The sequence below is a fragment of the Mustela lutreola genome, chromosome 10, assembly GCF_030435805.1.
Source record: "Mustela lutreola isolate mMusLut2 chromosome 10, mMusLut2.pri, whole genome shotgun sequence".
NCBI classification, from domain to species: domain Eukaryota; kingdom Metazoa; phylum Chordata; class Mammalia; order Carnivora; family Mustelidae; genus Mustela; species Mustela lutreola.
Window position 1 is genome coordinate 40,588,863 of NC_081299.1, and position 12,508 is coordinate 40,601,370.

General features: G+C 36.4%; 1 protein-coding gene across 1 annotated transcript in view; it reads left to right on the forward strand.

The window, feature by feature from the left end:
• Positions 1–632: 632 nt before the first annotated feature.
• Positions 633–12,508, forward strand: part of C10H1orf185 (chromosome 10 C1orf185 homolog) — a 33,118-nt gene continuing 21,242 nt past the window's right edge. Inside the window, exons 1-2 of the mRNA XM_059138511.1 lie at positions 633–663; positions 3,782–3,887. Coding sequence (XP_058994494.1) covers positions 633–663; positions 3,782–3,887 — 137 coding nt within the window. The remainder of the gene's footprint in view (positions 664–3,781; positions 3,888–12,508) is intronic.

Sequence of the window (12,508 nt, forward strand, 5' to 3'; positions counted from 1 at the left end):
CAAAGATTTAAACAAATACTTCACTGAAGAAGACATGTGGATGACAAATAAGCCCAAATGAAGTGCTCGACATCATTATTCATTAAGGATATGCAAATTAAAACCACAGTGAGATACCACTGTACATCTACTAGAATGACTGAAATAAAACTAACAAAACCAAGTGGTGGCAATGATACAGAGCAAGTGAAACTGTCATATAATGCTAGTGGGAAAGCAAGATGGTACAATTTGGAAGGCAGCTTGGCAGTTTCTTACACATTTAAATATATGTTTGCTACATGACCCTACTGAAATAAAAATTTATGTTCAGACAAACATCTTTATGCATAAGTATAGTAGCTTTAATCTAACAACCTAAACTGGAAACAACCAAATGTCTCAGCGGGGGAATAAACAAACTGTGGTACATCTGTAAAGTGGAATGTTACTCAGGAATAAAAAGAAACTGTTGATACATGCAGCAGTGTAAGTGAATGTCAGAAGCATTATGCTAAGTGAAAAAAGCTAGACTCAAAAGGCCACATGCTGTATGATTCCATTTATATGAAATTCTGGAAAAGGCCAAAATTATAAGGATGGAGAATAAACAATGATTGCTAGCAATCAGTGCTTGGCTGCTAAGAGGCAGTATGAGGATTTTGGATGGTAATGAAGTGTCATGTAAGTTGGTTATGGTGCTGTGACATATTTTTGTATTTGTCAAAACTTACAGAACAGCACACACACAAGTAAATGAATATTACTATATAAATTAAAAATTTTTTTAAAGTAAAATCCTTTTTAGGTTAATTCCCTGAATATTACTTCTCTACTACTCCTGTATTTTTTCTTTTAGGACCCCTATTACTTTTATATTATATACCCTTAATCTTTTCCAATCTTATATTTCCTTATATTTTTTATTCCTTTATGTAATTAGATGAGTTTCTCAGTGTTATATTTCATCTCATTAATTGTGTTCAAAAAAGAATTTATCTTAAATTTTTTGAATTTTTCATTTTCCAAGGTTCCTTCTTGGTTTTCTGTTAGTGGTTCAGGAACCCCCTCCCTCAGAGATTTTGTTAATGTAGAGTCATTCACAGTGCCAAAGGATGATTTGGTCTAGGTCTTGCCTCAGTGATTTTTTCTGCTTCTTCTAACTAATTCTTGCTTCCAGATCTCAGTGCTGCTTATGCCTGTGATTTTAGCCTCTACTTATTACTCCGTGTTGCTTTTATTTATTTATTTTGTCTATAGAAATTTTTATCTTTTTTAAAAAGATTTTATTTATTCATTTGACAGAGATCACAAGTAGGCAGAGAGGCAGGCAGAAAGAGAGGGGAAGCAGGCTCCCCGCTTAGCAGAGAGCTCAGTGCGGGGCTCGATCCCAGAACCCTGGGACCACGGGGCCTGAGCCGAATGCAGAGGCTTTAACCCACTGAGCCACCCAGGCACCCCAGAAATCTTTATCTTTTTTCCCATAGTTTTATTTATTTAATCTCTACACACTATGTGGGGCTCAAACTCATGACCCCAAGATCAAGAATCACGTGTTCTTCCAACTGAGCTGGCCAGGGGCCCCTAGAAATCTTTTTTATCTTATATTTGAGTATGATAGTGTCTTTTTAATATTTAAAAAATATGCATTTTATCTATCTTGCTTTTACCAATGAATACTATCTGATATTTCATTATACCACTCTGCCAGTGATTCTCAAGTGGGACAGTTTTGTCCCCCAGAATACATTTGCCTGGAGACGTCTTTCATACAATGCATAGGACAATCCCTACAACAAATGATCTGATCCAAAAGATCAATAGTATTGATGTTGAGAAACCCTGCACTAAATAAAGAATATGGTATTTTTCATATGTAACATCATCATAAGTTATTTAATTAACTTCCTTATATGCATTTAGAAGGTTTTTTCTTTGTATTGTAAGTATCACTTTGATAAATAGCCTTCTATAACTTTTTGGTACCATTAGTTCCCAAATGTACACATTTTCTGGACCCTTTGAGAGGCATTATGTTGGAAGCTGGAAATAACATAGGAAACAACAAAAACATGGGAACAACAAAGTCTTTATAATGTCATATGTTTAGTGGAACTTATAATATGTTCACACATAAAGATATTCCATTCGTTTTTATTTTTTTATTGACATATAAATATTATTTGCTTCAGGGGTACAGGTCTATGGTTCATCAGTCTTACAAAATTCACAGCACTCACCATAGCACACACCTTCCCCAATGTCCATAACCCAACCACCCTATCCCACCCCTCGCTTATCCCCCAGCAACCCTCAGTTTGTTTCCTGAGATTAAGAGTCTCTTATGGTTTGTCTCCCTCCCCGGTCCCATATTGTTTCATTTTATTTAAATTCCAGTTAGTTAACATACAGTGTAAGATTAGTTTCAGGTGTACAATTTAGCGATTCAGCATTTCTATACAACACCCAGCACTCATCACAAGTGCATCCTTAATTCCCATCACCTGTTTAAACCATCCTCCCATCTGGTCATCATCAGTTTGTTCCCTATAGTTTTATACCTTTAAACTCTTTTTCCCCAGGTACTATGCAGCTGACCCTTGAACAATATGGGTTTGAATTGTGCCGGTCCACTTATATGTAGATGTTTTTCAACATAGTACCGGACTATTGATGTATTTTCTCCTCCTTATAATTTTCTTAATAACATTTTCTTTTCTCTAGTTTATTGTAAGACTATAGTATGAAATACGTAGAACATACAAAATGTGTTAATCAACTGTTTATGTTATTGGTAAGGCTTTTGGTCAACAGTAGGCTGTTGTTTATATATGTATATACATAAGTAGTTAGGTGTTGGCAGAGTCAAAAATTATATCTGCATTTATGAGTGTACACAGTTTGGTACCCCTAATCCTCATGTTGTTTAAGGGTCAGCTGTACTACTAAATTGTTTTAAGGCCCTTTATGTTCTATACAGCTTTCTACAAAAGCTTCCTACAGCTTGCTTTATGGTTAGGTTTCACATTTCACAATCTTAAGGAATACTTGACCAACCTGACTATAAATACCTCATGCATTCTTTATTCTTAATTCTTTGCAGTACATACTAGTATTAAGATGATTTGTAGTAGGGATAAGTTAATAGAAAAAAACAGGACTGACTTTAATCTGCTGCCTAATCTCAGTTTAGTTCCCTCTCTTACCTAGACCTCAATTTTTTTCATCTGTAAAATGAAGGAGTTATAACACATAATTCCTATAGGCTTTTCCAGTTTTAAACCTGTGATATGCTATTATTTTACATTGCTTTTATTTAGCTTTTGGCCGTGATCTTTTATTGTTCCTGGGATAAAATAGAGATAAAAACAAAGTTCCTCATATTTGTTCTTTATTACCTTCCATCTACCTTCTTATAGTGATTGATAATACAGATTTTATTGTCTTATTGAAGGACTGCAAAGACTGATACTGGAAAAATAATTTGAAAATTTACAGCTAGACTGGGAAAGGAGAAGGCTAGATTAAAAAAAAAAAAAAAAAGGTGACAGCTGTACAAAAAAAATCTAGGTAGCAAATTGAGGCAGGGTCAGAGATATGCACCCTGAGCCCTAATAACCATGAGACCTTGTGTTGAAATTTGTTAGAATTCCACAGGAGCCTAGAATTCAGGTTTTCGAACTTCCTGGTTAATGTTTTAACACTACAGTATATCATATCATTCAAATTATTATGTCATTTAATTTTACCTACAGAATGAAGATACATGCATGAAATAATCTTTTATAATTTATTTGTGTAGGTTTTTTTAACCACTTAACTTATTTTCTGGCTGCTGGTGCTGTTACTTTGGGAATTGGTTTCTTTGCTTTGGCATCAGCTTTGTGGTTCCTGATTTGCAAACGAAGGTAAGGTTTATTAGAATGTTTAACTTTTTTTCCTTTTAAAAATTCAGTGAAAGACTTTTCCAAATGGTATTAAATAACTATAATAGCACTGATTCTGTAATTTGAGGTTTGGTTATAGACACTTTGATTGGGAAGGGAAAGCTTTACATGTTTAAAATAGCCCAGAAAGACACATCCTACTAGTGTAATAGTCTGAGTACTGTAATAGTAATCTTCATGCATTAAAATTCTAAGAAATAATGAAATATATTTTATTCTCTGGAAGACGTGTTCAAATTATAAGTCTAGAAATTTTTAGTTTTTTATTTCCTTTTTTTTTAAGATTTTATTTATTTATTTGACAGACAGATCACAAGTAGGCAGAGAAGCAGGCAGAGAGGGAGAGGAGAAAGCAGGCTCCCTGCTGAGCAGAGAGCCAGACGAGGGGCTCAATCCCAGGATCCTGGGATCATGACCCAAGCCAAAGGCAGAGGCTTTAACCCACTGAGCCACCCAGGCACCCCATAGTTTTTTATTTCTAATTTAGAGGTTAAAAACATTACTGGGACAAAAAGACTCTTTTTTTTTTTTTTTTTTTTTTTAAGATATCTAAGAGAGGAGCTGACAGAATCCTCTGGTATAGTCTAAATGTAGTCTTTTGCCAGAGACAGAAAACCCTAAAATTTGGTGGTTTTGATTATTTTGTTGAGTAGTTGCTTTGTTTGATGTTTAAAAATGTAAATTGTAGCACGTTCTTGCACATACTCTTCCAGGATTCCCTATCTTAACCAATGACTACATACTATCTATTCATTTGCATAAGTCAGAAAACTGGAAATTCACTTACTCATTCTTTTAACAAATACTTATTGGTACCTGCCATTGTTCTTGGTACCATGGATATAACTGTGAATAAGTCAGACAGGGTTTCTGTTTCATAGACTAGCAGTGCCACTGGGAGGAGACAGATAATGAAAAATAAAGTGGCCAGGGAATGTCTCTGTAAGTGGGCAGTATTTAATCTGATATTGGAGTTAAAAGAAGGAACCAACCATATGAAGACTTTGTCAGAGAGCTCTGTAAGCTGAAGGGATAGCAAGTACAAAGACCCCACGTGGAAATGTCCTTGGTATTGTTCAGGAAAGGGAAAAAAGGCTAGTGTACAGACTGTAGTGAGTGAGGGAAATAATGATGAAATTAAAGATGTAGATGGAGGTTAGATCAAATAGCATGTTGTGGGCTAGAATATGGAGTTTGGATTTTGTTATTTATGCCATTGTAAGGTTTTAAGCAGGAGAATGACTTTATCAGCATAATAATGGCTAACACTGGGGACTTAAATAACTATAATAACCTAGTGGCCACTGTTCTAAATGCTTTATATGTGATCTCATTTAGAATTCATATCCAGACCATGAGGTAGCAGTAATGTTTTCTCCCTTTTAAGGACACTATAATGTCACCTATAGATGATTTACACTTTTATAACACTTTTTAAAATTTGAGATATAATTCACATACACTATAGTACATAGATTTTAAATGTATGAGGATGAATTTCAGCATATATATTCCCATATCAGCACAACCCTGATCAAGATATACAAATTTCCATCACCCTGGAAAGTTCCCTCATGCTCCTTTCCAGTTGTCACTCCCCACCTCCCACTCAGAGACAGTCATTATTCTGATTTTTATTACCAGAGGTTAATTTTGCCTAATCTTGAGTTACGTGTAAATGGGATCGTATGGACTTTATGTTCGCATTTTTGCCTTAACATAATATTTTTGAAATTCATTCCTATCTTTGTATTTATCTATATTTCATTCTTTTTATTGATGACTTTTATTAATTGTATAAATACACCTCACTTTATTCTGTTAATGGACAATTGGATCATTTCCAGTTTTTAGTTCTTAGGAGTAAGGCTGCTATGAACGTTCTTGTACAATCTTTTTGTACATGTGCTTTCACTTCTCTTGGGTAAATACGTAAGAGTAGAATTGCTGGATCATATTAACTTTGTTAGCAAATTGCTGAACAGTCTTCCAAAGTGAGTTTATACTTCTACCAGTAATATTTGAGAGTTCTAATTCATATTTTCAAAAGGTTTTTCTTCTCTGTGAAGACTGTATTTAATTGAGCAAGAGTGAAAGCAGAGCAAGTTAGGAGGCTATTGCATAATCTAGGTCAGAGACTTAGACTAAAGGAGATGAAAAGAAGAGGTTGGATTTGAGGTGTATTTTGCAGGTAAAGTTAAGAGGGCTTGTTTGGTGGATTGAATGAGGTAAGGAAAGATAAATGAAATGGAGAATTAATGCCAACACCTACCTTTTTACCATGAGCAATCGAGTAGTTGATCATGCCAATTACTGAGATGGGAATATGATTAGATTGGGGAGCAAGTTGAAGGAATAGTGATAAACTAGGAGTTACATTTTGGAAAGTGTTTTGGACATCCATTAGAAATATCAAATACTCAGATACACATGTAGGAAGTTCAGAAGAGAATTCAAGCCTGAAGATTGAGGATATCAATGAATAGAGGGTATCTAAGGTCATTAGAACTGGGTGAGACTAACCAGGGAGTGATTTTTGGAAGAAAAGAACCTAGGACTATGCCCTTCAGCCCACCAACATTTAGAAATCTAGCAAAAGAATAGGAAGAATCATCTGAAAAGGAAGAACAGAAAGATATGCTGTTAAGGAAATCAAAATTAGAAAATGTTTCGGGGTTGCTGGGAAGATGGCAGAGGAGGAGGGCCCTAGGCTCACCCTGTCCCATGTTTACAACTGGATATTATTCACATCCACGTCAATAAACTGGAGAGTGATTCTAAGACTGGCAGAACAAACTCCACAACTAAAGGTAGAGAAAAAGCTGCATGAGAGAGTTTAGGAAGAGCAGATATTGTGGTCAGGAGCTACCCACAGGAGGGAGAGAGCTGCAGACTTGGAGAGGGAAAAACACCAGGAAGCCCACACAAAGGAAATGAATCCCCATAACGTCTGGCCTTGAAAACCAAAGGGGCTGAATTCTGTGAGTTCATATCACCAGCAGGACTTGGAGCCTAGAGCTTTAAAAGTCAGAGGGCTACTGATAGCCCATAAAGAGTCCCCACCCTTAAAGAGACAAGGGCCCAAGGAAAGGCAACATAGAAGTGACAGCTTGCTGATTGGAGGGAAATCTGTTTATACCAATTTCAGAGAGTATTGGGGGATTTCTCTGGAAACAAAGGAGCTGGCAGTTGCCATTTTCCTCTCCTGCCCCCTAGCATAAACAGAGTCAACTGTAGGAGGTGGTGCTGCCCTATTGGTACTGAGCCCTGCCAACAAGTTCTCCTGAGCACTTGCCAACTCCAAGCCTGCTGATCTCAGCTCCAGGCTCAGTGTAATTTTTGTTAACGCTGTGCATGCTGCACCCATCCATGCCTCTACATTCTATGCCCCCATGGTCATCACACTTTGGGGGATCCAGCTTAGAACTAGTGGGTCAATGCAAAGTTTACTAACACTGCAAATGCCATGCCGAGCCACCAAGTGTTCCAGGTGTCCACCACCACCATCCTTAGTCACTGTACCCCCAAGAGCCACTTGGCTGTGGGAGGTCTGGCCTGGGACTAGGGGTTCAGTGCAAATTTTGCTAACATCAAAAGTTGCCCCAAGCCTTTCTGCTATCATACCCTCTCAGAGCTGGCCTACCTGGGTCTCACTAATATCATTGAGAGCAAGCATAGTTCACAATGGACAAAGAGTCAGTGAGATGTCTGGACAAAAATGAAAAGTGGCTCACACCTTAGCAGGATACAAGCAACAAACATAGAAGACTCCTCTGAAGAGCCAGTTTCTGGTAAATAGAGGACACTGCACTGAGGGGCACTACAGGACCTCTTCTTCATAAAGCCACTACTTTCAAGAATAATAGAACAGAGCTGACTTTTGTAACACACAGAAACATACACAGAGAAGTAGACAAATGAGGAAACAGAGTTGCAAAAGGAAGAACAAGAAAAATCACAGCAGTATATCTAAGAGAAAGAGAAGTAATAATATGCCTGTTACAGAATTTAAAGTAATGATCATAAAAATACTGGACTTCAGAAGAGGATAGAGGATATCAGTAAGAACCTTGACAAAAAGATTAAAAATAACATATCAGACATAAAGAACTCAATAAAAGAAATTAAAAATAAAATAGATGGAATAAGTAGTAGTCTACAGGAAGCAGAGGAATATATCAGTGACCTGGAGGAAAGGATAATGGAAAGCAATTAAGCTGAACAGGTGAGAGACAAATAAATATGTATAATGAGAACAGACTTACAGAACTCAGTGGCTCCTTCAAGCATAATAACATTCATATTAGAGGGATCCCAGAAGGAAAAGAGAGAAAGGCAGGCAGGAAATGTATTTGTGAAATAGCTGAAGACTTCCCAAATCTGGGGAGGGAAACAGAAATCCAGATACAGGAGGCACAGAGATCCCACAACAAATTCAACTCAAGAAGCAAGAAGGTCCACACCAAGACACTTAGTAATTAAAAAGTCAAAAAATAGTGATAGAGAATTTTAAAGGTAGCAAGAGAAAAGAAGACAGCTACATACAAAGGAAACCCCAAAAAGTTATCAGCTGATTATTTAACAGAAACTTTGTAAGTTGAAAGAGGATAGCATAATGTATTCAAAGTGCTGAAGGGGAACATTCTGCAGCCAAGAATGCTTTACCCAGTGAGGCTATCATTCAGAATAGGAGAGATAGTTTCCCAAACAAACAAAAGTTAAAAGAACTCCTGGCCACTAAACAGCCCTACAAGAAATGTTAAGGGGGAATCTGAGTGGAAAGCAAAAACCATAAGTAAGAATAAGAAAAGTAAGAATCACAAAATAAAAAGATGTAAAAAATCATGCAAAATGTCTGAAATGTAGAAGGAAGAGAAGTAAAAAATGAAATTAAAATCAAGCAACCATCAGCTTAACATAGACTGCTTTATGCAAAAGATGTTATGTATAAACCTAATGGTAACTACAAATCAAAAAACAATAGAGTAGATATGCAAAAAATAAAAAGTATGGAACCCAAATATATCACTAACTCCCCCCAGCAAACCATGAAAGAGAGAAAGAAAATAATCAGAAAAAAATTACAAAAACAACCACAGAAAAGTAACAAAATGACAATAAATACTTAACAATAGTTACTTTGAATGCAAATGGACTAACTGCTCCAATAAAAAGATATAGGGTGAAAGAGTTTATAAAAAAACAAGACCCAATTATAGGCTTCCTACAAGAGATTTATTACAGGCCTAAAGACACCTGTAGATTTGAAGTTTGGAGATGGAGAAACATTCATCATGCAAGTGGATGTCAAAAGAAAGTCAGAGTAGCAATACTTACGTTGGACAGACAGACTCTAAAATAAAGTCTGTAAAAAGAGGCAAAGAAGGACACTATATAATAATAAACAGAACCCAACAAGAATATATAGCAATTGTAAATATTTTTTATGCACCCAACATGGGATTACCCAAATACACAAAACAGTTAATAACAAACAGAAAGGAAATATTCAATAGTAATACACCAATAGTAGGGGACTTTAGCTTCTATTTACATCAGTGAACAGATCATTCAAATAGAAAATCAATGATGAAACAGTAACTTTGAATGATACACTGGACCAGATGGATTTAATGGATATATTCAAAACAATCCATCCAAAAGCAGCAGAATACACATTCTTTTCAAGTGCAAATGGAGCATTCTCCAGAATAGATCACATGTTAAGACCTGAAACAAGCCTCAACAAATTAAAAAAGATCAAAGTTTTACCATGCATATTTTCTGACCATAATGCTATGAAGTTAGAAATCAATCACAAAATATCTGGGAAGATTTTGGGAAGATCCACAAATACATGGAGATTAAATAATAAATAAATACTAAACAATGAATGGGTCAACCATGAAATGAAAGAAGAAATTAAAAACTACGTAGAAACAAATGAAAATGAAAACAGAATAGTCCACGGCACCTGGGTGGATCAGTTGGTTAAGCGTCTGCCTTCAGCTCAAAGCATGATCTTTGGGTCCTGGGATTGAACCCCAGGGTCAGGCTCCCTGCTCCCTCTCTCTCTCCCTCTGGCCCTCCTCTCCACCTGTGCTTGCTCTTTCACTTTCTCTCTCTCTCCCAAATAAATAAACAAAACCTTAAAACAACAACAACACACAATTGTCCAAATCTTTGGGATGTAACAAAAGCAATTTTTTTTCTTTTTCTTTTTATTGTGGTGTTAGTCACCATGCAGTACATCATTAGTTTTTGAGGTAGTGTTCCAAGATTCATTGATTATGTATAAAACCCAGTGCTCCATGCAATACTTGCCCTAAATACCCACCACCAGGCTCACCCATTCCCCAGTTCTTCCCTTAAAACTCTGTTTGTTTCTTGGAGTCCACAGTCTCTCATGGTTTATCTCCCCCTCCAATTTCCCTCTCTTCACTTTTCCTTTCCGTCTCCTAATGTTCTCCATGTTATTCCTTATGTTCCACAAATAAGTGAAACCATATAATAATTGACTTTTTCTGCTTGACTTATTTCACTCAGTGTAATCTCCTCCAGTCCCATCAATGCTGATGCAAAAATTGGGTATTCATCCTTTCTGATGGTTGAGTAATATTCCATTGAATATATGGACCACAGATTCTTCATTCAGTCATCTGTTGAAGGGCATCTTGGCTCTTCAAACTGGGGACCAGTTTGGCTATTGTGGACTTTGCTGCTATGAACGTTGGGGTGCATATGGCCCTTCTTTTCACTACATCTGTATCTTTGGGGTAAATACCCAGTAGCGCAATTGCAGGGTCATAGAGAAAAGCAGTTATTTTTTAAATATATCTTTTATTTTTATTTTTTAGAATGGGAAAGAGAGGAAGAGAGAGAGAAAGGAGGGGCAGAAGGAGAGAGAGAATCTTAAGTAGGCTCCACTCCCAGCACAAAACCTGACACAGGGCTCAATCTCACAACCCTAAAATCATGACCTGAGCCAGACTAAGGATTAGATACTTAACAGACTGAGCCAGGCAGCCACTCCCCAGCAAAAGCAATTCTAAGAGGGAAACTCATAGCAATACAAACCTACCTCACAAGGCAAGAGAGACCTCACACCTAAAGAAGCTGGAAAAAGAACAACAAACAAAACCTAAAACCAGGAGAAGAAAAGAAATAATAATAAAGATTAGAGCAGAAATAAATGATATAGAAAGTAAAAAAAAAAAAAAAAAACCACAGATCAATGAAACCAGGACCTGGTTCTTTGAAAATAGATAAACCTCTAGGCAGACTCTTCCAGAAAAGGGGGTGGGGAGAAGGATTTTAAACAAAATCACCAATGAAAGAGGAGAAATAACAACATCCCAGAAATGCAAATAATTGTAAGAATATTATGGAAAACTATATGCCAATAAATTAGACAACCTAGAAGAAATGGATAAATTCAGAGAAATATAACCTACCAAAACTGAAGCAGGAGGAAACAGAAAATTTGAACAGATCTTTTATCAGCAAGGCACTTGAATCTGTAATCAAAAAACACCCAACAAACAATAGTCCAGGGGCAGAGGGCTTCACAGTTGAATGCTACCAGACATTTAAGGAAAAGTTAATGCCTGTTCTACTCAAACTATTCTAAAAAATAGAAGAAGGAAAACTTCCAAATTCATTCTGTGAGGCCAGCATTATCCTGATACCAAAACCAACTAAATACACCACAAAAGAGAACTACAGACCAATACAATATCTCTGATGAACATAAGTGCAAAAATCTCAACAAAATGCTAGCAAATAAAATCCAACAATACATTAAAAAAGTCATTCACGATTACCAAGTGGGATTTATTCCTGGGATGAAAGGGTGTGTTTTTTTTTTTTTTTAAAGATTTTATTTATTTGACAGAGAGAAATCACAAGTAGACAGAGAGGCAGGCAGAGAAAGAGAGGAAGGGAAGCAGGCTCCCTGCTGAGCAGAGAGCCCAATGCGGGACTCGATCCCAGGACCCTGAGATCATGACCTGAGCTGAAGGCAGCGGCTTAACCCACTGAGCCACCCAGGCGCCCCAAAGGGTGTTTCTATATTCACAAAATAATCAATGTTATACATCTCATCAATAAAAGAAAGGATAAAAAACAGTGATCATCTCAATAGCTGCAGAAAAAGCATTTGACAAAGTACAACACCCATTCATGATAATAATCCTTTAAAAAGTAGGCTTAGAGGGAACATACCTCAACATAATAAAGTTCATTTATGAAAAACCCACAGCTGTTATCATTCTCAATAGGGAAAAACAGAGTTTTCCCCCTAAGGTCAGGAACAACACAAGGATGTCCACTCTTGCCATTTTTATTAAACATAGTGCTAGAAGTCCTAGCCAAAGCAATCAGACAACAAAAAGAAATAAAGACATTCTAAATTGGTAAGGAAGAAGTAAAACTCTCATTATTTGCAGATAATGATACTATATATAGAAAACTCTAAAGACTCAACCAAAAAACTACTAGAACTGATAAATGAATTTAGTGAAGTCACAGGATACAAAATCAATATGCAAAAATTTGTTGCATTTTTAATACATTAGTAATGA